Source organism: Dama dama, chromosome 11 (assembly GCF_033118175.1).
Source record: "Dama dama isolate Ldn47 chromosome 11, ASM3311817v1, whole genome shotgun sequence".
NCBI classification, from domain to species: Eukaryota; Metazoa; Chordata; class Mammalia; order Artiodactyla; family Cervidae; genus Dama; species Dama dama.
The window spans coordinates 88,311,890-88,337,529 of record NC_083691.1 but is presented as its reverse complement, the minus strand read 5'-3'; the positions used below and the strand labels follow the sequence as shown (position 1 = coordinate 88,337,529).

General features: G+C 39.9%; 2 protein-coding genes and 1 pseudogene across 5 annotated transcripts in view; 1 reads left to right on the top strand and 2 right to left on the bottom strand.

The window, feature by feature from the left end:
- MEMO1 (mediator of cell motility 1) overlaps positions 1-8,358 on the bottom strand; it is a 116,297-nt gene extending 107,939 nt beyond the window's left edge. Inside the window, exons 1-2 of one of the 3 annotated variants that reach the window (XM_061155653.1) lie at positions 8,305-8,358; positions 7,564-7,641 (exon numbers count right to left, since the gene is read on the bottom strand). In XM_061155653.1, the coding sequence (XP_061011636.1) occupies positions 7,564-7,624 (61 nt within the window). In that variant the 5' untranslated portion in view covers positions 7,625-7,641; positions 8,305-8,358. Of the gene's footprint in view, positions 1-7,563; positions 7,923-8,304 lie in introns of those variants that run through there. The other 2 variants (XM_061155655.1, XM_061155654.1) reach the window with 2 other exon arrangements.
- A 7,034-nt stretch (positions 8,359-15,392) lies between these two features.
- On the bottom strand, positions 15,393-25,394 carry DPY30 (dpy-30 histone methyltransferase complex regulatory subunit). 2 transcript variants are annotated; one of them, XM_061155651.1, is made up of 5 exons: positions 25,295-25,394; positions 24,984-25,055; positions 24,851-24,898; positions 17,415-17,557; positions 15,393-15,750 (listed from the first exon to the last, which is right to left on the bottom strand). In XM_061155651.1, exons 2-5 carry the CDS (start codon positions 25,017-25,019, stop codon positions 15,678-15,680), a joined length of 300 nt encoding a protein of 99 aa, XP_061011634.1. In that variant the 5' UTR covers positions 25,020-25,055; positions 25,295-25,394; the 3' UTR covers positions 15,393-15,677. The 2 variants fall into 2 exon arrangements, with proteins under 2 accessions (XP_061011634.1, XP_061011635.1); XM_061155652.1 differs by having other exon boundaries at positions 25,156-25,295.
- On the top strand, positions 18,963-21,522 carry LOC133064231 (transmembrane protein 33-like; annotated as a pseudogene).
- Positions 25,395-25,640: the final 246 nt, after the last annotated feature.

Genomic DNA, 25,640 nt, shown 5'->3' with positions numbered 1-25,640 from the left:
CTACCGTCAAAATATATCCAATAATCAACCGCTTCTTATTCACCTTCAGGCTATTACTCAATCCATCACCATCTGTGAGATGGAGGCTACTTCCCTCTTAAGGGCTGGTGCAGCCCTTGCCACTGTTTTCACCATGCCCCAACTCTAGTCTACTCTTAACACGGCAGTCAAGCAGTTCGAGTGAGTCTAAATTAGACCCTGTCACCAACTGCTCAAAACTTTCCAGTGGCTCTCTCACTCCAGTCCTCACCCTGGCCCTCCAGACCTAATGCCATCTGACCACAACACCTCTGTGCCTCTACTCCAGCTATCTGATTCCTCTCTTAACCTCATATCAAACCACCCCGTCACTTCATTCTAGTTGCAATGACCTTCCTGCATTCCTCAAATACTCCAGGCCTGCTCTAGCCACAGTACCTTAGAACCTGCTGTACCTCTGACCTGAAATTATATAGAATGCAAGGCTTGTTCTTTCACCTACTTCATCTTCACTCAGTGAAGTCAACCCTTTCCTTGCTATTTAAAATTTCTCCCATTCCTTAACATTCCTCATGCGTCAGCTCCGCTTTATTTGCTTTGTAATTCTCCAAAGCACTTTCCTCTATCTAACATACTTTATGTTTTACTTACCTTATTTATAACCTGTCTCCAACTAGAATATAAACTCTAGAGAGATTCTGTCTGTTTCATTTTCCACTATGCACCTAGTCCCTAGAGTACCTTTCAGACAGAACTGAGTTTGTCCAATACTGACAAATATGTTAAATAAAGCCTCTACAGAAGTGTCAAGTTTTGTTAGGCCCAAATTCAAATCCTAGATTTGATTAATCCTAGGTTAGTTAAATTCTACCAATTCTTTTGTCAGTTTTTATACCATATCAATAATATTCAATATTCCTGTTTTTACTCATGCTTTTATAATATATTTACCTGACAATTATAGAGGTGCTTACTGATTCCAAATAGCTCAACTTCTTACTTACTCTAGCATTACTATAATTAGAAAGAATACTAGGCTTCAGCTAGAAGTCCTAGGTTCAAATTCTAGCTCTACCACTTAACAGTAGATGACTCAGGCAATTTAGTTTCCTTCAAGTCTTAGTTTCTCATGAATAAAATAGCAAAGTGGGGGTGGATCAAAGACCCGCCCACCCTACCTGTCCTACACCTAATCATAAGATTATTGTGAACATAAAAAATGTATGAGACAATGCTTTACAAACCATAAATGATATATAAGTGCCAGTTAAATGCAAATATTGTAGTGTAAGAAAAACCTGACTGCAACAGAAAAGCTCAGTGTTTGGGAAAGCATACCTCCTCGCTCCTAGCTTTGGGGTCAGACTGGCTCTTCCACTTACTTTCTATACCTTAAACAACTTAAACGAGTTTCTCAAACTCTCTGAGTCATGGTTTCCACATCCATAAATGCAGATAATACCAAACTTGTAGCAGCCTCTTGAAGATTAGAGGTTACATATACATATATGTAAATGCAACTACAGAATACATTTAATAAATGACATCTTTACTTGGTGTCTTGATTTTCTTTAAAACGGACAAAAACCCAAAAGTAGATAATATAAACGACACTATGGCGGTAGGGAGATTTTTGACTTGGAACCTGCACGTGAAAGGACAATGGAGAAAGTGAGAGGTAGTTAAGCAATAATCTCAAGTTTACCTAAGAAATTTGTTCTCTTTCTTGCCCTTCTCCAAGATAAAATAACAGGATGAAGAACAAAGAAAGACCATCATACAGAAAAACCATATTAATAACCTAAAAAAGCTCATTTCAAAACTAAATACTATATAGTATTTTCTCTTCAAAGGAGAATGTATTTGTTTCTCACACACCAAGATATATTTTGACACTCTAGAACTCAATATACAAGCAATAAAAAAAGGTTGTGGTTCTCCAACAATAGAACCCTGATATAATTCTATTAAATATATTCCTGAAATACGACAGAAAGAATTAAAACAACTTAAAAAAGCAAACTGCTATTAAGATATATCAAACAAACATTTCAAGAATGCTTTATGAAATCATTATATTTCCTTACTTCTATGACACTAGTGATTATAAGCTATAACAACCAATTTCCAGGGGGGAAATACTCCCACATTATATATACACTTAAGATATAAAATATACCAATTTCAGAAAACATTAAAATGTAATATATCCCTCAGAGATGTTGAAAATGTTCTATTCCTTGAGCTAGGGGATAGTTACAGAGTATGTTATATTTCTGGATATTTCTGTCTATTCATCAAAGTATATCCCCATTTTGCACACTCATTTATACTTTATCTTTATTTTTTTTAATACTTTTTCTATATGTACATTTCAAAATAAATCTCTGTAACCTACCAAAACCATACAGATACAGCTATCAAGCAGATGAATTACTGATCTTACTAAGAAAGGTGAAAAGAAAGCTTTTAAAAGAAAACATAGGAAAGTTAATTTCATGACACTAAGGTAGGTAGAGATTTCATAAATGGAAACAAAAGAACACTAACCAATTGTTAACCAGACTTCTTTAAAATGAAGAACTTTAGGGTCACAAAGACAGTAAGATCCTGAAAAAGCTACAGAATAGAAGATATCTGCAATACTCCTATCTAAAAAGACTATATCCAAAATACATAAAGAACTACATCAGTATGGAAAAAGTAAATACCCTAGTAGAAAAAGGGCAAAAGACTTAACAGACACTTCACAAAAGCAGAAGTTCAAATGGCTAATAAACATGGGGTCCCTAATAAAAAAAAGATGCTCAATTTCAACAGTCATCAGGAAAATAAAAACTACAATCAATGTCACTACACACCCTTCCAGACATAACTAAAAATAAAAATACCAAGTGTTGGCAAAGATGTGGAACAACTGGAACTCTCTCACACACTGCTGAGGGGAGTATAAGTTTATGAAACCACTTGGCAGAACTTCAGCAAAATCTACTAAAAATGAATATATCATAGCCATAACTATGACCTAATAATTCCACTTAAGGTATATACCCAACAAAAATGCATATATGTGTTCATCAGGAAATAAAGAGTACAAAAATTTTCAAAGCGGCAAAACTGTATGTAAATGTCCATCAACAGTAGAATGGAAAAACTGTGGTTTACTCATAGAATAGAATAAACAAACCACAGTAAAACATGAATTAATCTCATAAACATAATGTTGAACAAAAGAAGCTCAAACAAGATATATTACATGATTCCTTTAACACAGAGTTCAAAAACAGACAAAACTTCCCTATGGTGTTAGAATACAAGGAACACAGTGCAGGTTGAGAATTCCAGTACTGACATTTGCTGAGCTGGCTGCTACTTACAATGATATGCCTATTTTGTGAAACTTCAACTAGCTGTACACGTCTATGTATGTCATAGTTCTTTACAAATCTTATATTAAATACAGTCCCCCCAACTAGTGAATCAAGATTTCTAATCCTTTTCTACCAAGATTCTTCACCTACACCATGCTCAAAGACTTAACTAGCAATGGTCCTATATCACCCCCAATGCTCCTAGAGATTCAGACATCAATATCTTTGTCCAAGTCTCCTATATGACAAGTACTTTAACGTTCACTTGTTCCGATATTTACTGAATATCTACTAAGTTGTACAAAACCAGAGCTGAGAACTTAGGGTATTAAAAAATTAGTAGAAAGTGATCCCTGGCTTCTAGTTCATCATCTTACAAAAGACCACACGCACAGATAACAAGGTAAAAGTACAGAGATAAACAGAGCAACGCAAAGGAACACCAAAAACAGACAGCGGGAGGAAAGGCATCAGGGTAGGCTAAGAGATGCTAACATCTGAGTCCTTAAAACATTAGAAGTTATCCTGGTGAAGTGCATTCCAACAGAGGAAACAGCTTGAATAAAAACACAGTGATAAGAAACAGCATAGTGCATTTAAAGAAACAATGAACAGCTGTTAGACATTGCTTAAGAGTAGTAAAAGGGAGAACTAGGATGGGACTGGGGGAAGTGGCAAGAGATAGAAAGATGCCAAGTCATGAAAGGACTTAGACCTTATCCAACAGGCAAGATGGGCCAGTAAGGTTTATGCAAAGAAATTATGTGGTCAGAGAGATTATCCAGGGAGCAATGCAGAACACAGACTTAAGGGGAATCAAGCTGGCAGAAAGAACGGCAGTTAGGAGAGAGTTACAACTGTCCAGACAGAAGATAAGGGAGGGCCTGAAACAATCAAATGAAAGATACAACACACCCAGAAACAAATACAGAGTACAGTCATCATGCTGCTGATCAGGAGGTCACATTGAGAACCACTAACATACACAATGTGTCAACGATTTTTTTTCTGTAGGCCAATAAATAGTAAAAACTTTAGGCTTTACAAGCCACATACAGTCTCTACTGCACTTCTTGGTTTTGTTTTTTTAAACCCTTTAAAAATTAAAAACCATACTTCACCAGTGGACTTTACCAAAAAATAAAAATTAAAAAAAAAAAAAGGTCACAGGCTGGATTTGGACAGCAGGCACTGTGAGTTTGCTGATCCCTGCTGTACATCAGTAAAGAAGTGAGGATTAACCGTCCTATGAGATTAATTTTCCTAAAATGTTTCTTGTGTATCAGTCCCCCACTCAGAAACTTCTGCACTGGTCCTGACTGCCCATTGCGTAAGTGAAATCCCTATGAATGCATAGGCACCTATACCCTAGCTTCAACCGGGTCCCTGAACCACACCCCTGTGAGAAGCGTCCATTCTTATTAAACTGACCTACTTATACTCACCTGCCTCTGTATCTTTGTGGTGTTCCCCAATGTACTTTCCCCTTTCCAAAGCTACCCAAACACCCTTCCTTCCAAGCATAATTCAAATCCTTTGAAGTGATTCCACCCTCCTCCTAGCTCCTAGAAGCACTGCTTCAATTTATCTGATATTTACATGCTGTCTTGAGTTACTACTTACTTCAAATTATCTTCCTGGAGCGCAGGGAATACTTGATACGTCTATCAGTGGATCTAGCGTATAGCAAGGTGTAAATTAAAATGAAGATGTGTGTTATATATACAAAACACATATATGTATGTACACACTTTTCTTTCTGAACTAGCTATATAAATGAAGCAAATTTTATTTATCTCTTTTATCAATAATTGAACACTTTAATTCTACAGACACAATCATTTGAATGCTGTAGGAACTACAGAATGACAATCCAAAAGCACAAGTCTCCTATTATATGCTTTTAGGGCTAGTTTAAGGGAACAACAATAACACAAGTAAAATTTTTCCAATGGTCAGTGTTACCAATCTAGGTACACTGGGGTCTAGGGATCACTAGATTAAGTCAAAATTTACTTATATTTTTAATCATTGTTAAAACCTGAAATCAGCTTTTAAAACTAAATTGCTTTAAATTCACCCTTAATTATTACTTAAGTCACACACACACAAGCGACACATGGTCTGAATTTTTTTTAACAATAAACTTCTCCATGACAACTCACATTACCAAAATGACATTGATTTCATTCAGAATTTAGAGAAATAAGAATATAGTTTAAAAAAAATTTTTAAGTTGTCCATTTTAGTTCACTATTGATAGTTTTAAGAACACAATGTCTTGAGCTAGATTAAAGAATTCTTACATTAAGAAGATTATTGAAGTAGTCTTTTCAAGTCTGCAGTGTGAACTATGCCTTATTTTACTATGAAAAGAATGTTCAAGAACCTATAAAAATTGCTCCGGAATCATTTGCCCACATTTCAATGCAAACTACAAAAGAAGTTTAAAACACTTCTGAAAGGTATAGAAGACAAATTAACCAAAAGATGGTCATGAAAGTGAAAACTGAGACTCTGCAGCGCTTCAGAATACACTGAAGAAAAAACGTTCAGTGACTTACAACCCTGAAAAGACTATTATTTATTGATAAATGTAATAGTAATAGTGCAGTGATTGGAGGGCAAACCCAGGAGCCAGCGACTCCCATTCCTGTTCTGCCACTGGTCTGTACAGAATCATGGGCACATCTGCATAAACGGAACAAGAAAAGCTTAGCTGACATTCTAGGTTGTGAGACCTGATGAAATATTTGTGAAGTACTTTGAGACCATGAGGGAAGCCACTGTAACCATGAAAAGTCATCTGCTTAATGCAAAACTACAGCTACCTGTTAGGCCTGCAAATCCTTTGTGTCTTCTTAACACAGGAAATTTTCAGTGAGTCAGTAAAGTGCATGCATTTAATTAGAGAGCTTAGCAACCTCAGAGAAATGAATTATCTTGCAAATCTTTGTCTTCTCACAAACCATGTCACTGTCCAACCCAACTATTTGCAAAGGAAAACATGATCTGCCTCACATTAAAGAGTTGGGTCTCCTTATTGATAAGCCAATACCAAATGACTGAAAATTCAGGAATCACAATGGAACTTTGTCAACTTAACAGAAATGTGACTCCAGAAAGTAATCCCCCAACACAGTCGTTCCAAGCAGAGCTTTACTAAAGGGAAAGTCCCTACACTCTCTTACATAAAGAGCTCTAAAATGTTTTTGGACAGAGTCGACAGAAGATTAAATTCACTCAAAACCTAACCCACCGCGTTCGTTATTTCCAGCACCTGCTCGGTGTTGAGGCTTGAGAGGCTGCTCAGGAAAAGCGCTGATGCCACCTCCAGCTGCCCCTTTCGTGAATGACAGTAACAATGAAAACACTGACAAAAGAGCTGGGAGGCCACCCCAAGCCCCTGCTTACCAGTACTCCTACCCTACCCCCAACGGGCTGAGCTGCAAATCCCAGAAAAGGGCCTCCTCTCCCAGATCTCCCAAGCCCAGACCTTGCCTCCAGTCTGGCAAGTGAAAAAGTACTACCCTTCACTCCTCTCAAGACGGCAAAGCACCTGAAGAGGTGAGGGGAAATGCGGCCTCCCGTTCTCAACTGTCGGGGGAGGAGTGGAGAGGGCGAAGGCTGCCTGGCAGGAGGCGGGCGGGCAGAGCCCGGGAGCACCCGGGAGGCTGAGAACTCCCCAGGTCGCGCGGGCGCCGTTCGGGGAGGAGAGGAGAGGAGACGGGAGGGGAGGGGAGAGGAGAGGAGAGGAGGAAGGCGCGTCCCTCCCGCGGCCGGAGGGTCGCGCGGAGGAAGCGGGGCTCGGGCGCCGGGTGAACAGTCCTCCCCAGGGTGGCTGCGGCCGGCCACCCGCTTCCCTGCAGCCGGAGGAGGCGACGAGGAGGCTCGGTCGGGTAGCACATTCTTTGCCCAAGCCGGGTCCCGAGGGAGGGCGCAGGCTGCCGAGGAGGCAACTCTCCCTCTCGCCCAACTCCCGGCAGAGCGCGAGGGTGGCCGGCCCCGGGCTGCCCGGCAGGATGCCGCCCGGGTGGGGGAGGCGGCGAGGCCGGCCTCCCGCCCGCTCCCGCCCCACGCGGTCCGCGGCCGGCGGCCGTCCGCGCCCTCGTCCCTCCCGCCGCCGCGCGGGGCCGGGCCGCCGACCTCGGCCGGCCGGGCGCCGGGCCAGGCGGCGGCAGCGGCGGGCGGGCCGGCCGGCCTGGGGCCCTACCTGAGGCTGTGTACCAGCTCCCGGCGTGACTGGCTTCCCGGCAGACCACTCGGTTGGACATCTTGGTGCCTGTGCCGCCTATGGTGCACGAGGATGAATGAGGCGGCGGCGGCGGCGGCTCCGCGAGGGGACGAGACACCGCGGGCCCAGCCCAGGAGGAGGCGGCAGCGGGGAGGGGATCGGCCCGGCCCAGGAGGAGGAGGAGGAGGAGGAGGAGGAGACGGCAGCCGGGGCGGTGGCGGCGGCGGCGGCAACAATCACCACAAACTCGGGCGGCCGCCGGAAGACGGGGCCCGCGGCGGCCTCACGCCGAAGCTCGCAGAGCCGTGGCCCCGGCCCCCGGAGTCGCCGCTGCTCCCCAGCCGGGGCTGGTTCCGCCGAGCCGCCCCCACGGCCCCCTCCCTTCCCGGTCGGCCTCCGCGAGCCACCGCCGGTGACCCCACCCCCGTGACTCCACGCCCGCCCCCTCCCCCCACCCCCGGCGGGACTCCCCGCACCCACCCCCACCCCCGGCCGGGCCCTCCCGCCCGCCCGGCTGCCGGCCCGCCGGCCCCGCCCCGCCCCGCTCCTCCTCCGGCCGCGCGGCGAGGTTAACGGCGGACACCGGACAGGCCAGACGGCCTCTGGGGTCGGGCGGCCCCGCGAGGAAGCGGCGGCCGCTGCGGCTCTGCGCACACAAAAGCCCAGGGCCGGGGCCTGAACCGGGGAAGGCAGCCCCGAGCAGAGCCGACGCTTCCTTACTCGCCACTCTAACGGGTCCTGCCCACTGAGCATGCCCAGCAGCCGCTGCCAGGCCCGCCGAGGAATCTCACCGTGCGCGCTCCGCTCTCCGGGGTTTAGCGGCAGCAGAGGCGGGGAGGGGGAGGGGGAGGGCTCGGGGAGCAGGACGCAGCCGCAGGGCAAGCCCCCTCCCCCAACCAACTTCCTTAAACCGGGAGCACCGAGGGCTCTACGGGGCAGCTTTCCACGTGGAAAGTCCCCTGTCTGCCCCGCCACACGCAGGAACCCTTAGTGGGTGCTCACCCTCCAAGGTTTCACTCCTAGGCACGCAAGTCTGTGGCCACGTTGGGAAATTCATTTGTAGAAGCAGGTGTGCCTGTGGTGCGGCAAATGGTGCTGTTGCTTCACCGGGCCACCCTCACCACCTAATCGTGGTATTTGTCTTGTTTAGATTTATGTTTATGTAAGTGCATATCTTAACTCTGTACCTGGGCTACAACGTGACATAGCTAGCCTCAGTTATTCTCATCTATAAAATGGGCATAACAATACTCGAGGTGTGTCCCTAGGGTTATGAGTTAATAAATACAAAGAGCCTAATAGATGGCCTTCCCTTATAGCTCAGTTGGTAAAGACTTTGCCTGCAGTGCAGGAGACCCGGGTTTGATTCCTGGGTTGGGAGGATCCCCTGGAGAAGGAAATGGCACCCCACTCCAGTAATCTTGACTGGAGAATCCCATGGACAGACGAGCCTGGCAGGCCAGCTATAGTCCATGGGGTTGCAAGAGTCAGACACGACTTAGCGACTAACCCCCCAAACATTATTTCTAACCCTCAATTATCTTTTAAATCCCACCGCAAGTGTCAGAAAGAATTACCTTAAAATTATATAATAATCACAGTAAAGTAGAATATCTTGGACCTCCAAGAAAATGTTATGGAGTAGACCATTCCAAAACTAGGAAGAGAGTAAGAGCAAATCGCATGCCTTCAATGATAGACTTGGAATTAAAACTATAACATTGTTATATCTGAAATTCACACTAAACAGATCCGTGGTAGAGGCCAAAGCAAACGACTGTGCTTAATTTTCAAGTTTTCCTAGTGTCATAGTAATGGAATTTTTTTTTCCAGGTACTAACACTTTCTATTCTCACCTTTTTGACTTTAAGTTCCATGGATCTTGCTTGAGATCCCAGTCCTGGTCCATTACTGGAACATCTCTGACTTTCACACCTTTTTATACACTTTTTAAGCTGGAAAAAAGAAAAAGAAAAAAACCTCCACTCTATATAGTTCTGTATTCAATTTTTAACCCTCTCACTTCACCGCTAACCTGCTCAAATATTGGAGGGTGGGGGTACACATACCAAGTAGTCAATCTAGGGATAACAGAAAAAGGAGGGCTGAAGCCGATTCCCTGGTACTCTTTCTGAAGTGACAAAACTCCGTGATAACTGATGAAATTGTAAACACTTCATTGTAAATTCCAAGAAAAGGAAATAGTTGATATGGTTTATATGGTGTGAGAACATTGATTGCTCTGTCACTCATCAGCTGTGTGATTATGGATATCTAGTAATTTAACCTTTTCAACCCTGTTATCTCATCTGTGAAATGCAAACAGCAGTCATATTTAACTGCCTGTGAGAATCACTAAGTAAGGCACCTGAAAACAACTTATAAACTGTTCTTTGTAAATGTTTGTGTTCTCATTATCCTCTGCTCCTAGCAACAATCCTAGGTCTCATTCCAAACTAGTAATCTAATCCAAAATTAAGCATCCTCCCTATTAAAATGCTCAGTTGGAGGCTTCTTTCCTCAAAGGATTTTTCTTACTGATCAAACTCAGGAAAGACCACAATGCCAAGTGAAGTCAAATGTTAGAGGATCTTCTATTATCTCTAGAATGCTCAATATATCCCATTATTACTCCTCTTGTCCATCTTATTCTGGCAACTTTATTCAAGGATAAACTCTTGAAAGAGATGTTGAAACTGCTCACTTAGCCCCAGCCTCTAAATTAAGGAAGATCCATAAAATGGAAAATACTTGATATCCTAGAAGCCTGTTTGGCAATACTGTACACTTCATATTAACAATTTCATTATATCCACCAAGGATTTGGGTTTGACACTCCATAAACATCATCCAAAGTAAAGGGCAAGGAGGAAATCTTCATTAATAGTCTTCAGACTTCAACACAGACTTCAACAAATATGACACCTAGAGCCCAACATCAATAACTATCTTCTGAAATAGCATGTCAGAGAGTCACTGCATCAGTCTGTACTAACAAGTAGAAACAAACACAGTATCTGTCAATGATACTTGTTAATTTAGGATATATCCATATGTATGGATAAAAACAATAAGATACTCTCATATACTGGTATGGAAAGAGTGCCAAAAGAAATGCAAAAAGCAAATTGCAGAACAATGTGTAAGGTTATGATATCATTTGTGTAAAACCAAATACTTCTCACACACTTGCATATACGTGGGATACCTCTAGAAGGATACAACAAACTGCTAACAGTCAGTGTACATCTTTGTGTATCTTTTGAACTTTGTGCCATATATGTATACTACCTATACCCCAAAATAAGGAATTTATTAGGCTTGATTTTTGGAGCTTATATGGCAGTATTAAACTGACCATTTTTAAATCTTATACACAACTGGGCTTCCCTTGTGGCTCAGCTGGTAAAGAATACACCTGCAATGCAGGAGACCCGGGTTCGATCCCTGGGTTGGGAAGATCCCCTGGAGAAGAGAAAAGCTACCCATTCCAGTATTCTGACCTAGAGAATTCCATGAACTGTATAGTCCATGGAGTTGCAAAGAGTCAGACAGGACTAAGCGACTTTCACTTTCACTTTGTACACAACTGCTAGATTGAGGAGCCCTCTAATTACTGAAGTTCTTTACCAGAAAAATACTCTAGATTCCCACAGGGTTTTGAAAAAATGAAGTTTGAGAGAAGAGTTTAGCATAAGGATGCTCTTTTGATTTCAGTTAACCCTATAACCTAGTATCAGTTGACTTAGCCCTTTTCTTCTTTAGAAACCATTCTTCATAAGGAATATTTACTAAACCCTTACTATGTACCCGACACTAGGCTAAATCTTTACATATTAAATGATTCCCACAAGATGAAAACTTGTTCATTTCCAATTTTTTGGAGTAAATTTTGTACATCGAGCTTTCTACAAATCTGTTAATTATTTAGGATTAACAAATTAAACAGAGAAACTGAGTCAAAAGATTTAAAGTGTCTGAAGGCTGACGAGTTTTCTTATAAAGAAAATTCTTATTCATTACTGACTGCCTCCTTTAGCTCCGGTGATCTATTTCCCTAGATCACCTACTTTAAATCCAGAGATTTTAAGCAAGCGGATTCTCAGAAGTAGTCATTTACACCATCCATCTTTTTCCCCTTGTTGTTATAGTTAGACATATGTATCAGGCCTATTTGTTAATACCTTTTTGGAATCCAGTCCAGGAACATACCTGGCTACAATATTTAATGCAGTCCCTACAACCATTCTATCATGTTGCTAATGGGAGGTTATCAATCTTAAAATCTCCTATGGTGTATGTGTGCACTCAGTTGTGTCTGAGTCTTTGTGACCCCTTGGACTGTAGCCCACCAGGCTCCTCTGTCCATGGGATTTCCCAGGCAAGAATACTGGAGTGGGTTGCCAATTCCTACTCTAGGGGATCTTCCTGACCCAGGGATTGAATCTGCGTCACCTGTGTCCCCTGCATTACAGTTGGCTTCTTGACCCACTGAGCCACCTGGAAAGCCCAAAATCTCCTATACCTTTTCCTAAATGAGATTTATTTAAACAAAGGTTCAATATTCTCCCCATAGGCTCATCAGAATTAGGAAGACAGTTTAGTTTCCTTCTATTAAAACTTTTATTTTTTTGGTCCCAGCACGTGGGAATCTTAAATTCCCTGACCGGGATTAAACCTGTGCCCTCGGCAGTGAAAGCATGGAGTCCTAACCACTAGACCAACAGGGAAGTCCCTGTTTTTCCAATTTAAGGCCTCTGTGTCCTCCAGGAATCTATTCCTGATTTACTATACTGGTCCTCTCACTTATCCACCTTTTTCAAGAAGTTCACTCTATAGGATACAGTACTTTTACTCTATTATTGTAAAATGTTTCCTAAACATTATCTTACTAATCAAAGGGTAGGAATTGTTTCTATAGTAAAATTGTCAGCTACACATGAAATACCTCCTCAAAGTATAACAGAAGCTTGCTTAAGTGATTCCTATTTAACCAGCTTACTTGAGTAAAGCGATGTTCTCCATCTCCATAGAAAATACACTGAACCATGTCCACCACAAGCTGAATTCTTAAAACTAGTAGATTACACCTAGGAAATTCACATTGTTGCAACTCTTCTCCCAGGTGTGTGCGCATCACTAACAAGGCTTAATCACGTTCTCCAACCTATTTATACCAGATGTACAAGGTACTGCCATTACATAATTTAATAAAGTATTACATAAGCCAATGAAATAGAAATACATAATGCAAAAGGTATTAGTACAAAAATTAGGTGAAATGCTTTGGACTCAATAAAAACAACTGTCACATAAGAGGCAGACAAGATGACCAAAGGCAGGAGAAAAAACTCATGAAGAAAGGATCATTATACACTTAATGCCTTAAGGTGTTAAGATCTTATGTCTAAGATCTTACTCTACTTTCAAAAAATCTGAAACTGCATACATTATAGGAGTGGTGTGTGGAAGAAATACAGAATTCCAATCAAAGAACCCATACCAAGAGCAATGGCTGAAATCAAAAATATTACCAATAATAGATTAAGATTAAAAAAAAAAAAATACTATCCAGTGTCTTTTATGATTCCTTATTATGATTCCTTTTAATCTACCAACCAGATAAGAGAGCTTCTATTGTACACACATAAAGACAGACTGATTTTTTTCCCAAGGAAAAATTTTAAGCACACCTGAGGGCAATACAGCATTAAGGGGAGGGAGCCAATACAGCATTAAGCTCGGTTTGAATCTCTGCCCTGAACTTACTTCCCCTGTAACTTTAAGCAAGTTAATTCAATCTCACTTTTCTCACCTAAGAGTTATTAAACCTCCATCATAGCGTTTTGAGGATTAAATGACAACTCATGCATTTAGAATGGTGCTTGGCACATGGTACTTGATAAGCAGGATGTGCGCTGCCAGCAAAAGACACCCCTATTCTCAGCCCTTACTGAAAAAGGTATCAATTTTAAGATTGAATAATTTAAGCCCTATCTTGAAGATAACTCAATAGAACACTAAAAGTAATACAGTGCTAGGGGGAGTACTGAATTATTTCTAAGTAGTCGGACACGACTAAGCGACTTCACTTTCACTTTTCACTTTCACTCATTGGGGAAGGAAATGGCAACCCACTCCAGTGTTCTTGCCGGGAGAATCCCAGGGACGGGGGAGCCTGGTGGGCTGCCGTCTATGGGGTCGCACAGAGTCGGACACGACTGAAGCGACTTAGCAGCAGCAGCAGCAGTCGCTAACCAAAGGTGCTATGAGAATGCCTTAGAGTTTTTCTCAAATTGAGAAGCCCAGGCTCTATCCCAGTTGCATCAGGCTCTCCAGAGTCCAGGAATGCATCGAGATACATAACAGATCTAATTTCTATTTACACTTTTAATATATTTATGTATATATTTATATATGAAAAGTTTCACAAGTGGCTCTGATGTGAATCGCTGGACTGTTAAAACTATATTTTAATAAAAGACTACCCAATTAGTACTTACTCAAATATGAAAATAGCACTAAAAAAAAAAGGCAGATTAACATATTAGTCAAATCACCAAAATAAATTTAGTGAAATTAATACTTGCAAAAACTATAAGCAGTGTATGAGTCCAGTATTTCCAGGTTTATCCCATTCAGACCTATCAACCCACATAGATACATCAAAACCATATCACCTCCCCAAGCGTCACTCCTTTTTTGCTATATTAAAGAGAACTTTAATAAGTTTTTGCTGTATTAAAGAGAACTAGAAGACATACCATGTCAGCATTACATTTCTAACTCTGCCTTCACATGTTTAGCTTGGAGGCATGTCTCTAACATGCTTCCAAAGCAGGGTTTCTCAACCTTAGCACTACTGACATTTTGAGCTGGATGATTTTGGGGGGATGCGTGGGACACCCAGGTTGTCTGTGCATTAAGATATTTAGCAGTGTGCCTGGCAATTATCCACTAGATGCCAGTAGAATCTCACCTTACTCCAGTTATGACACCAAAATGTTTCTGGACATCCCCTAGTGTCCCTTGGGAAAGGAGGGGAGACAGGTGTGAAATCACTCCCAGTTAAGAAACCAGTGCTCTAGTGAATGTTCTTCCTGCCTGGCTCTCTGCAGACAATTTTCTCTTTACTGAGCTAGCGCATTATCTCAATTTCTTCATACAGGACAAAGTGAGCAGACCTGAAAGAAAAAAAAGGACTAGCTTTTTAATTGCAAAAAGCAGCAGTATGTTAACTAGCCCAAGAACTTCTCACTTAGCTATCAGCAACACATTGGTAGAACTGGGTCTCAATGCCCATTCAAACACTTACCAGTTGTGTGGCCTTGAGCAAGTCACTTAACCTCTCCCAATCAGTTTCATCTGCAAAATCGGAATAGCAAGATCTACTACTTTGCAGAGTTGCTACATTAGAGATAATTTAAATAAAATAGCTCTGTGCCTAACACATAGTAGAACTATAATAAATGATATCTACTATTATATTAATACCATAAAGGTTGATAGCACTGAAGGATATTGTACACCCTCTGCAGTACTTATAACAACACTCCAAATTTATTGTGCGTTAGAATCACCAATGACATTTTTTAAAAACTGAAGATGCCCAAATCCTATTCTCTGGGAGATCCAGGAACAACACTAGAAAAACTGGCTGAGAGTTTTTTATATTCTAATTGACTATGGTGTATTTTCACACTGTTGTAAAACTCTGCAGCATGTTAAGACACATGGGAGCAAGACACATGAAAACAATTGAACCGCATAAAATATTTGCCATAAGAACAAAAACTACTGTAAAATAATGATGTTTTAACAGTTTATTTTGAAGGTCATTTTAAAAACAAAGTTAAAGACAATCTGAAAAAAAATTGCACGGAACACACTCATTAAATAAGTTTGTGATTAAATCAATAAGGGAAATGATGTCTTCTTCTGCAACTCCGAAATAAGTTCTGTTGTCCTGAAGGTTCTTATTCTTCCAAAAAGTGTGGGGTGGGGTGGGGTGGGGGGAATCATGGCAATTAAAGCTGCCTCTTAATCATGTAAATCTACAGTAGAAACCAAATTTTTCTGTTCTTCCCAATAAGTCAGTTTCGATCTTCAAACTGTGCCTTGTTTTTTAAAAGATATGATGCTAGAAATTCAATGGGATTTGGTGGTCTGTAAGGGAAAAGAAATCCAAATTTTAGAAATTTACATTCTAGATGCGTTAAATGTATTGTTCCACAAAATCTCTTTTCTTTTGGCTGCGCCATATGGGATATGAGATCTTAGTTCCTGGACTAGGCATTGAATCTGTGCCCCCTGCACTGGAAGCACGGAGTCTTAACCCACTAGATTGCCAGGAAGTCCCTTAAACATATTTTAAAATTAAGCAGTGGGTAGGAGGCGGAGCTGGAAGAAGGCAGTCAAAAGGTACAAAATTCCAATTATAAGTACAAAGGATGTAATGCACAACATGACCATAGCTGACACTGCTATATGATATACAAGAAAGTTGTTAGAAGAGTAGATCCTAAGAGTTCTCATAACAAAAAGATGTTTTTTTTCCCCATTGTATCTATGTATGAGATAATGGATGTTAACTAAACCTATGTGGTAAACCATCATGCTGTATACTTTAAACAGTGATGTATATTTTTCTCAATAAAACGAAAAAAATTTTAATAAAATGTTATTTCACGTTTATCACCTTTACATATGTACTTTTTGCTGATAAAACAGGTCCAAAGATGAAAAGTTGGGGGACCATATATTTTAAACTCCATTATAAAAAAGCATATTTAGAACTGATTTACAACAATCTCTAAACATTCTCTTAGCACTTTAAACAGCCTTTTGAGCTAACTAGACAGAGATAATACTTGTTACATAATAATTTGATGGATTATTTTGCTAAAATGCCTTACAATAAATGCAAAAACTTGCATTTATTAATAGAATATTACTTTAAAACTTTTTCAAATTTTAGGCTTCTAGAATTTAAAGTAATATTTAGAATTTCCAATATACTGGAAATTTTACAGTGTTCATTATTAGTCTGTTGAGAAAAATATCCAGACAAGAATAATGGAGTGGGTTGCCATTTCCTTCTCCAGGGGATCTTCCCCACCCAGAGACTGAACCCACATCTCCCATTTCTCCTGCATTGGAGGGAAGGTTCTTTACCACTGCGCTACCTGGAAGCCAGTTACACCCAATAAATATTGACTAATTTAACTTACAAAAAAATTTTCTTATTGATTTACTTATACAAAAATAATTTAGGTAGAATTACCAGGGAAAAAAACATGTACATAACAGAGAAAAAATTGTATTCTTGCTAACAAAAAAATGTAAATTAAAACAACTTCATAAAAAAAGTTTATAACACACATGTAGTTAAGGCTATGATGACACTGGAAGAATCTTAAGGATAAACTTTTCAATGGAAATATATTATTATGGGTCAAACACCATAAAAATAGTCATCTCATTTGAAATAGTAAACCAACTCTTGGGTGTTTATCATAAGGAAGTAATTAAACAAAAACAAAAAGAAATGAAAGAAGTAATAAAGGAAATTGGACCTAAATGTTCAAAAACGAGATATAAAATTACATGTATACCATGATTACAAATATGCACATGATCTAAGACTAGTAGAAAAATACAATGTCTGAACTGAGGTTATGTCTGACTTCTTTTTAAAGAATCTTTAGTATCTAGAAGTTTCTTATACAGTAAAAGAAATAACTACACATTACTAATGATATTTCAACCAGGGAAGTTTTTATTTTGCTTTCTCTGGTAAGCCCATTTGCAGACAGACACTATTATCTTACCTTTCCTTTGCAAGTACAGCAAGTCCTTGTAATAAGATAGGCACAACTGTCTGATCCAGATAGGCACGAGTTGGCAAAGACTGGAGATCCACTTTCTGTTTTGATGACTTTTCTGCGTTAATTTTCTCATTTTCTACTATCCTCTAGAGAATTCAAAAAAACATGCATAAATATTAAAACTGCAAATCTCTCTGCCAAAATAAAATCAGACCCATTTCTAAATGTCACTCAAGAATTTTCTGAAGGCACCATTATATCTCATCCTTTTAACGTCGTATCTCCATATCCGACACTTACTTTCTCTCTTTGCCTTTTTTAGGAGCAAAAATAAGTACTTTTTCTTTGAGAATACCTTCTTACAGTGTGCTTCAAAAAAAATCTGGACATGACACTAAGTAGCACAGAATCACAGTGAGAAAACTAGTCCTGTTTCAATTTTTTCATCACAGATAATATCAAGGACAAAGTCTCAGTTTGATACTAACATGTCTCCAACACTTCTGTAACACTTGCTAACCTCCCTTCTTAAGACAGGGAACAGGTTTAAGGCTCAGAGGCTTCAACAGGCAACAGAGTCTAGCTAAAATTTATTACCTGTTTTGTAGTCTCTGTTTTGTATTTCCTGTTTTCATTTTTATAGTTACCTCTACCACAATGAGAATGCTTTTCCATTTATGTTTCTTTTTAAAATAAATGCATCTGATTTTTTTTAAGTAAATTTAAGGAAAAATATTAAGTAAAAATAGCCAAAAAACAGAAGACATGACTAATATGGGAAAGATCATTACTGTGATATTTAAATAATGTTTAGAAAATGATGACTTATACTTCCTTCACCTAAGAATCCCCATGTGAAAACTTGAGTCTTTCATATAGATTCATCTGATATCCAGAGTATCAAAAATGGCTTTACTAAAAGCTGTGCCTTCTGAAAATCTACCATTTCAGAAATTTAGAAATAAGTGGCTATCTCAAAAGACAAAACACTATTTAGAGCACTTTTATTTAAAGAACTTTTGTTCCAATCATACTAGAACTGGATATAAATGAGTCAATAATCATAAAAACAATTTTTCTGTACTTAATTTTTTTAAAGAAAATTTTATTTTGTAAAAACTGAGAAAAAACTTTAAGCATATAACATACATACAGTGCTTTTCAAAACATTTGCCAGAACTATCAGATAACTTGTCTAATTTTGCTTATGATTTTTCAGTCTAATTTTTGGACATAAAAATAATTATATACACTAATGAATGGACTAGCTATTTTATTTGCCCATGAATTAAGAAACTTTCTTGTTCATCAGTAAATTGCAACAAATATATGATAAAAACTAGTCATTTACATGACATCCCGATACCTTAACAAAAAACAGCAATACCTAAGCAACTCTAATAGAGCCTATAATAAGGTCCTTAACAAGTTCTCTCATTTATATCATTTAAACATTCACTAAATACTTATTATGTACTGTAATGCTTAATTTTAGTAAAGTCAAAAATCCTAAATTAATCTAAAAAAATTTACAGCTGACCCCTGAACAACATGAAGGTTTGGGGCACCAACCCATTCTGCCCAGCCAAAAACCCACCTATAACTTACAGTTGGCTCCTCCATATCTGCGGTTCTATATCTACAGTTCTACATCCTTGGGTTCAACCAACTGGAAATCATGCAGTACTACAGTATTTACTATTGGAAAAAATCCACATTTAAGTGGACCCACGCAGTTCAAACCTGTGCTGTTCAAGGGTCAAACGTATATCCAGACTAACACACACACTCATAAGAGATGAAGCTTTTAAGAGTGTAGAACAGTGACCACAAAAATGGGAAAAAGTCAGGTGAATCCTATGATTGCCAGGATTACTGCATCCTGCCTGGAGAACCTACAATGATACCCAGGAAAAAGGAACCAAGCAGAGCCCTGCAGTCTCCCTAAGCTGAGAAGACTGAGTTGAAAAATCAGAGACCAAGGGAACTAGAAATCGCAGAGCAGAGTGCTAAGAGGACAATTTCACAGAAGGGGGTTAATCAGAAAGAGAGGAAGAGACTGTCTCCCAGTCTTCAGGTGAGTACTAGTCAGAGCATGAGTGTGAGGGAACTACCCAAGGCCGGAAGAAAACCACTTGGAAGAAGTACATGGCACAATCCCCGGAGCTCACACAGGCCAGGAGTAGTTCAGCATCCTATGACACAGAATGAAAACCTCATGACACATGAAGCATTGGGCAGAATACACAAGGGAGAAATTAAGCATGAACTAAAGGCTAGTCGGTTAGCCACTCAGTCCTGTCTGACTCTCTGTGACCCCATGGAGTGTAGGCTCCTCTGTCCATGGAATTCTCCAGGCAAGAAAACTGGAGTGGGTTGCCAAAGGCTAATCTGGTCCCATCTAAAAAAGCTTAAAGGCAAACTTCAAAAGGATCAAAATGTTTCCAAATAACTTGACCATGTCCCAGAACAAAGCTCAAGAAGGTTTGAAGAAATGCAAAAAAAAATGCACCAGCACCCAGCAAAGTGCATAGTGCAAAGCCTTCAGTCAAAATTACCAGACAGATAAAGCAGCAGGAAAAAACTACCCATGAAGAGAAAAACCAATTCACAGAAACAGACTCAGGAATGATACAGATAGCATTGGCAATGCCATTAAGATAGTTATTATAATATATTCCATATGTTTAAGAAGACAGAGGAAAGAATGAGTAAATTAAGCTAACAAAATACTTGAAAATATTTGAAGAAATGTCTGAATTTTCAAATATCATTAAAACTCTAAATGCAAAGATCCAAGAAACTCAATCCTAAGCACAAGAAACATTACAACAAAAAATTATGCCAAGACACATCAAAATCAAGTTATCTAAAACTAGTAATAAATAAAATCTTAAAAGCACAAAGAGAAGACATTTAAATATGCAGGAGCAAAGAGAGTAGTAATAGAACACTTTTCATCAGAAACATCAGCCAGAAGACAGTGAAGCATATCTACACTCAGCAAATATACCTCAAAACAAAGGCAAAATAATTATACCTTTTTAGACATTCAGAACCTTAAAGAATTCCTTACCAGCAGACCTCCACTACAAGAAACGTTAAAGAAAACCCTTCAGGAGGATGGGAAATGATGCCAGATGGGAAGCTGGATCTACACAAAAGGCTGGAGAACCCAGAAACGATAACTATATGGATAAACATGACTCCTTCCTCTTAATGTTTAAATCTCTTTTAAAAAGAGATAATTAGACAGAAGTGAAGGGAGCACTTCTGGGCTCCACAATCACCTGGAGCGGGTGGCGTTAGGCTGACCCTGCTGGGCCTCTTTCTGCAGTTCCGCCTTTGGTCTTTCTGGAAATCTTGCTGGTGCCAGACAGCATCCCAGACGTGTGTGAGGGACTCCAATAGTGCATAAATTCCCCAAACGGCCCCCAAGGGGCAGGCACAGTGCAATTCTTGACGGCCAGTGAACTGAAGACAACAATGTGGCTTTCTGGCTTGTCCAGTTTACTGTCCTGTTTGCTTGTTCTGCCTCTTGCTGGGTTGCGTGAAGCGGCAAGCTGTTACCAACGTGCTTTGCTGGCAAGTGCTCTGACCAGGGCTCTGAGGCTGCACCAAAGACGACTTCGCTTCCAGTTACGCAGAGCATTCCTGGCCCGAGCTTTGTTAGGGGACTGCTGGCGCTACCTGTTGTATTCTCTCATCTTTGTCAATTCCTCCCGTGACAATGAATATGCTCCCGTCTTGTTATTCTCTTGGCTTCAAGCTGCCACATACTGGAAAAAGGCACTTAGTGCAAAGGGTTCAAATAGTTTCTCTCTACTGAGACCTCTCTTCCATAAATTAAGCACTAATCAACAGAATATTCTGAAATTCATTGCTTGTCATTAAATAATCTTGATGCCTGCTACAGTTTTTACGCTTTTTTAGTAACCAAGAAAGTTTGCTCCAGCTTTTTATATACTATAGACTCCTCAATACCGCTCTCAAAGAATTGAGGGCTGTTGTTGAGTATCTAATAATGAAACCTGCTTGCCCAGGGTTTGTGAGAAGACTCTGTCTCCAGAGCATTGCCTTGATGAGCAGACTAGCACGAACAATTGCATAGTTTAACATCCAGCTAAGTTATATGTAATCTAAATGAGTATTATTAGCAGCTGGTACTTCCGTTAGAGATGGTTAATTCCAGGTGTAAAACTGACCTCAATGCAATTTACAGAAATGCATCTCAAAAGAAAAATAATCCTTTTCCCAGCATGCTAAATCAAACTTTTAAATACTGAGGAACTTTACTGTACTGTGTTGTTAATGGTTAAGTAAGTTTAAATCTTGTGACAAATGCATCAAAAGTTCTTTAGACTGGTGTGCCTTAATCATGAAGTACACCTATTTCTCTTGTAAAAATAGCTATAAAATTTGTTTTCATCTAATTGGTAACCTTAATTTGTATCTGGCATGAGTTGATTACAGTAATATTAACATGTAAATTCAGCATATTTTAAGACAGTATTCTTTTGCCATTCAGTAATTTTAGGTGATTTTAAGAACACTTCCCACTGTGTTTAATTTCAAATTTTTTCTGAACCAACCAAGTGCTCCTTGGTTAGGACAGATTTATTTTGGATATATCATTAAAACAGGAATTCTATATGTATCTTATGCTATGATCCTCCAAATTTTTATTTTCATAATTACTTCTATGGCTTCAAATTTTTTTTTTAAAGGTCCCACTGTAAGCTTGTCTGTTAGCCAACTGGGTAAATATCTGTGGTCACCTAGCATTTTACATTAGAGAGCAGTAGTCAAGACAGTTTTCCTTTCAGAGACCATTGAGTTAACATTTCTCAAATACGAAATCCTCCTTTTTTTAGAAATGTGCACACAGGTTTTAGTAGTTTACAGAATTACTTAGATCAGATTCTTGACTGACAGTTTTCTCAGTTTCCTAGGCCTAAATTTTCACAATTACAGCAGTGCAGACGCCTTTTGAAAGGAATGCAACTGAAGATTTAGCATATGACTAAACTTGGTATCTGTTTTAAAATAATAATGAAGATTATGTATACTCACCCATCAAATCTGATTTAAAAGATTTAATAGAAAGGTTTATATGTAAGGTTATTGATTGGGAATGGGGCCAGAGGAGGAATTAAGGGGTAAACAGTATAGATTTCTATTTTGCAATGCAGAGACAAGTTTGGGGGAATTGGATGTATAATCCAACTGTGATTGAGTTGTATGTTTAATACATTTGGTGAGCTTCCATCAACTCCTTTATAAAATTCATTCTGATCTTTATTACTGCTGCATGATCGGAACTGCTTAAAACATTGCAAAATGCTAATACTGAGTAATGTAATGGTTTTTGTAACCAGTTTTCTTCTGTGTATGTGACCTGGATTTCTCAAATACACTCAGTGACTTATCAGTAACATCAGTTTTCTTTTTATTCAACTTTTTGATCCACAGAAATATGATAGTTACTTGATAGCTCAACTGTAACCAGCTATTTCTGTAATTTTGAAATATTTATCTACTAAGTTAGAGAAGCCCATTAATATACAGTTGACTGTGGAGGGGGCAGAGACTCATTATCATTATGTAATCTGATGGTTTTAAAAATTAAATTTTCTAGAGCAATAAAGTAACTATAACGTTAAGTAAACAATTTAAAAAATTTAAAATGAAAAAGATAATTGATTTTTTTAAAGAAAAAATAAAAACAATCAATTGCAGGATTTATAACATATGCAGAAATATAATATGTGATAACAATAGTATAAAGGCCTGGAGAGAGAAAATGGAAGGATACTGTTGTAAGGTCCTTATACCATCCATGAAAAGATACCACTTGGAGGTAAATTGTGGGAAGTTAAACTTCTGCACAAGTCCTAAAGCAACCACCAAAAAAATTATATGCCAATAATGGAAATAAAATGGAATTCCAGAAAGAAAAGCAGCAGCTGTAGAACAGTGATTTCCAGACTTTGAGATATCACAAACAAGTAAATTAACAATAACATATTGAAAGAAGGGACTAACATAAGGTTGTTAACTCTATTTTACCAAGTAAAACCTCATAACAACAAACATAATTATTATTTTACTATCACCATTAACTCATAAAAGAACAGGCATTTTAAAATTATGGAAGCAAGAAAACCAATCACCAAAGAATGTAGCATCATCATTCATTCACTCCACTTTCCTTTTTTCTCACTGTACTATGGAAATTGGTCTGAAGGTTTGAAAAAATGTATTTGGTATCACTGAATCATGGCTCTACCTCCAAATACAAGCACCAACAGGAAAAGACTGCACTGATGCCTAAAAACAATCCTCTTAAATGACTAAAACACTAAGTGGCATAGAGTATCTTCATCTGATTCAGCGTAGCAGTTCAATTAAAAACTGCATCATGAAGATTCAAATTCTCTTAACCCTGATATCAAACCAATAAATAATCCTGGCAATTTACAGGCACAGAGAAGTCACTCCACATGATAGGGAATTCTGGAGTTGATCAAGATCAGCAATATAATTTAATCCCACCTCAAAAATGTCAGCCTGCCTAGGTTTAAAACACAGTTCACTTTCTTCCTGGTGAACTTAGACATGTTAGTCAACTTCTCTGAGCCTTGCAAGACAGAAAATACACAAAAGTTACTTAGCGCTAATACTAGTAGCCATTACTATTATTATTGTACTTGGAAATGCTCCTGCCCTCATTTATCCAAACTTTATTACTGATGTTTTTCTTTTGCCCATAAAACACACACACCTTCTCTATATTCCTAACCAATCCCACCTAGCTCTGGTTAATTCAACTGTTCTGGCATTTATTCTTTCACTTACAAAGTAACCTCTTCTTTCAGAGAGTAACCTCTTAATACCTGCAGGAAAAAGCTTCATAAAAGCATACCTCCTTTTGTTTACGGTTTTGCACATGTACTCTCTGAATTCAGATAACCATGTAAGGCAAAACCAGTGTCTACCACCTGTGTTACAGCTTCCAATGTCTCCTGCTAATGAACTCTGCAAAGATATCAACCTTGACTAAATGTTGACTTCACCAGCACACTATCCGCTACAAAAACAATGGGTTTGCTAATTGTAATGTGCAGTTTTTCCACTGCAATATTCCAAGAGAACATAAACAGCCACCAAGCAAAACGATTCTGACAATCTCCATTAGTAATATATGTTTCTTTCTCTATATCATTTTCAAAGTTCAACCTCTGGACTCAGCTAATATGTACGTCTACATACCACGAAGCATTAGTGCTGCTAATAAAATAAGCTGCCCATAATATGACACTACTTGGTTCATGATGATAAAAGTTTTCCTTGTGCAAAGCAACCTAGCAAAAATGGATCCCAAGTTTCTGCAGCTCTTAAGAGACGCAAGGATATGGCATAGGAACTGGGCAAGTTACCTCGACGTTGTCTGTGAGACCATATTCAGAGTGGGGATTTTCTGCAACCTAGAAAACAAAACACAAGTCACAGAGGCATCACCCACTCTTCCTTGCTGCACACTGCCACCCTAAATCCAGGGCCTCCTAGTACCTGCGTCTGTCCCTCCAGCATCTGCTCTGGCTCCATGGCGGACCCTGCAAGTCACACTCCCCGGATACCAGTCTTGGAAAACAAGAAAAACCGTGAGTTACCCGGGAGATTTGAAGAATGAAGACGCCAGGATGGAGCCCAACCCAGTCCCGACCCCGCCCCTCACCCCCACCTGGGCGCGGGAGCACCACGAGCTGCAGAGGAGCAGGATGGGACAGTCCGCGACCGGGCGCCCGCATCAGGTCCGGTAGCTCCGCGGTACTCCCCAGAACCTAGAAGAGGTGGGGGGAAGGGGAAAGGGAGCTGATTACCCGCGCCCAAGCCGCTCGTTCCTAAGAGCCCTGCACCGCGCCACGAACTCCCAGCACAAACCGCTTCCGCCGTAAGTGGCGGATGTCGCACGGCTGCCGCGCCTGCGCAGAACTGCACTGCCGGGCCCGAGCTAGGAAGGACCGGGAGGGTTAGTAAGTATAACGTGCTGTCTGCGACAAGCAGCGTCCTGGCTAAGGTGTGACCCGCAGCCTGCGAAACAATCGTTCCTTGACCTGCCTACGCCGAGCAGCCGCCACCCCACCTGCAGACCCAGTGAATAGACCAGCTGTCAGGGGTTCGCCCGGCCATCATTCCGTGCTGCCTGAAATCTGCCGAAGCGCTTCT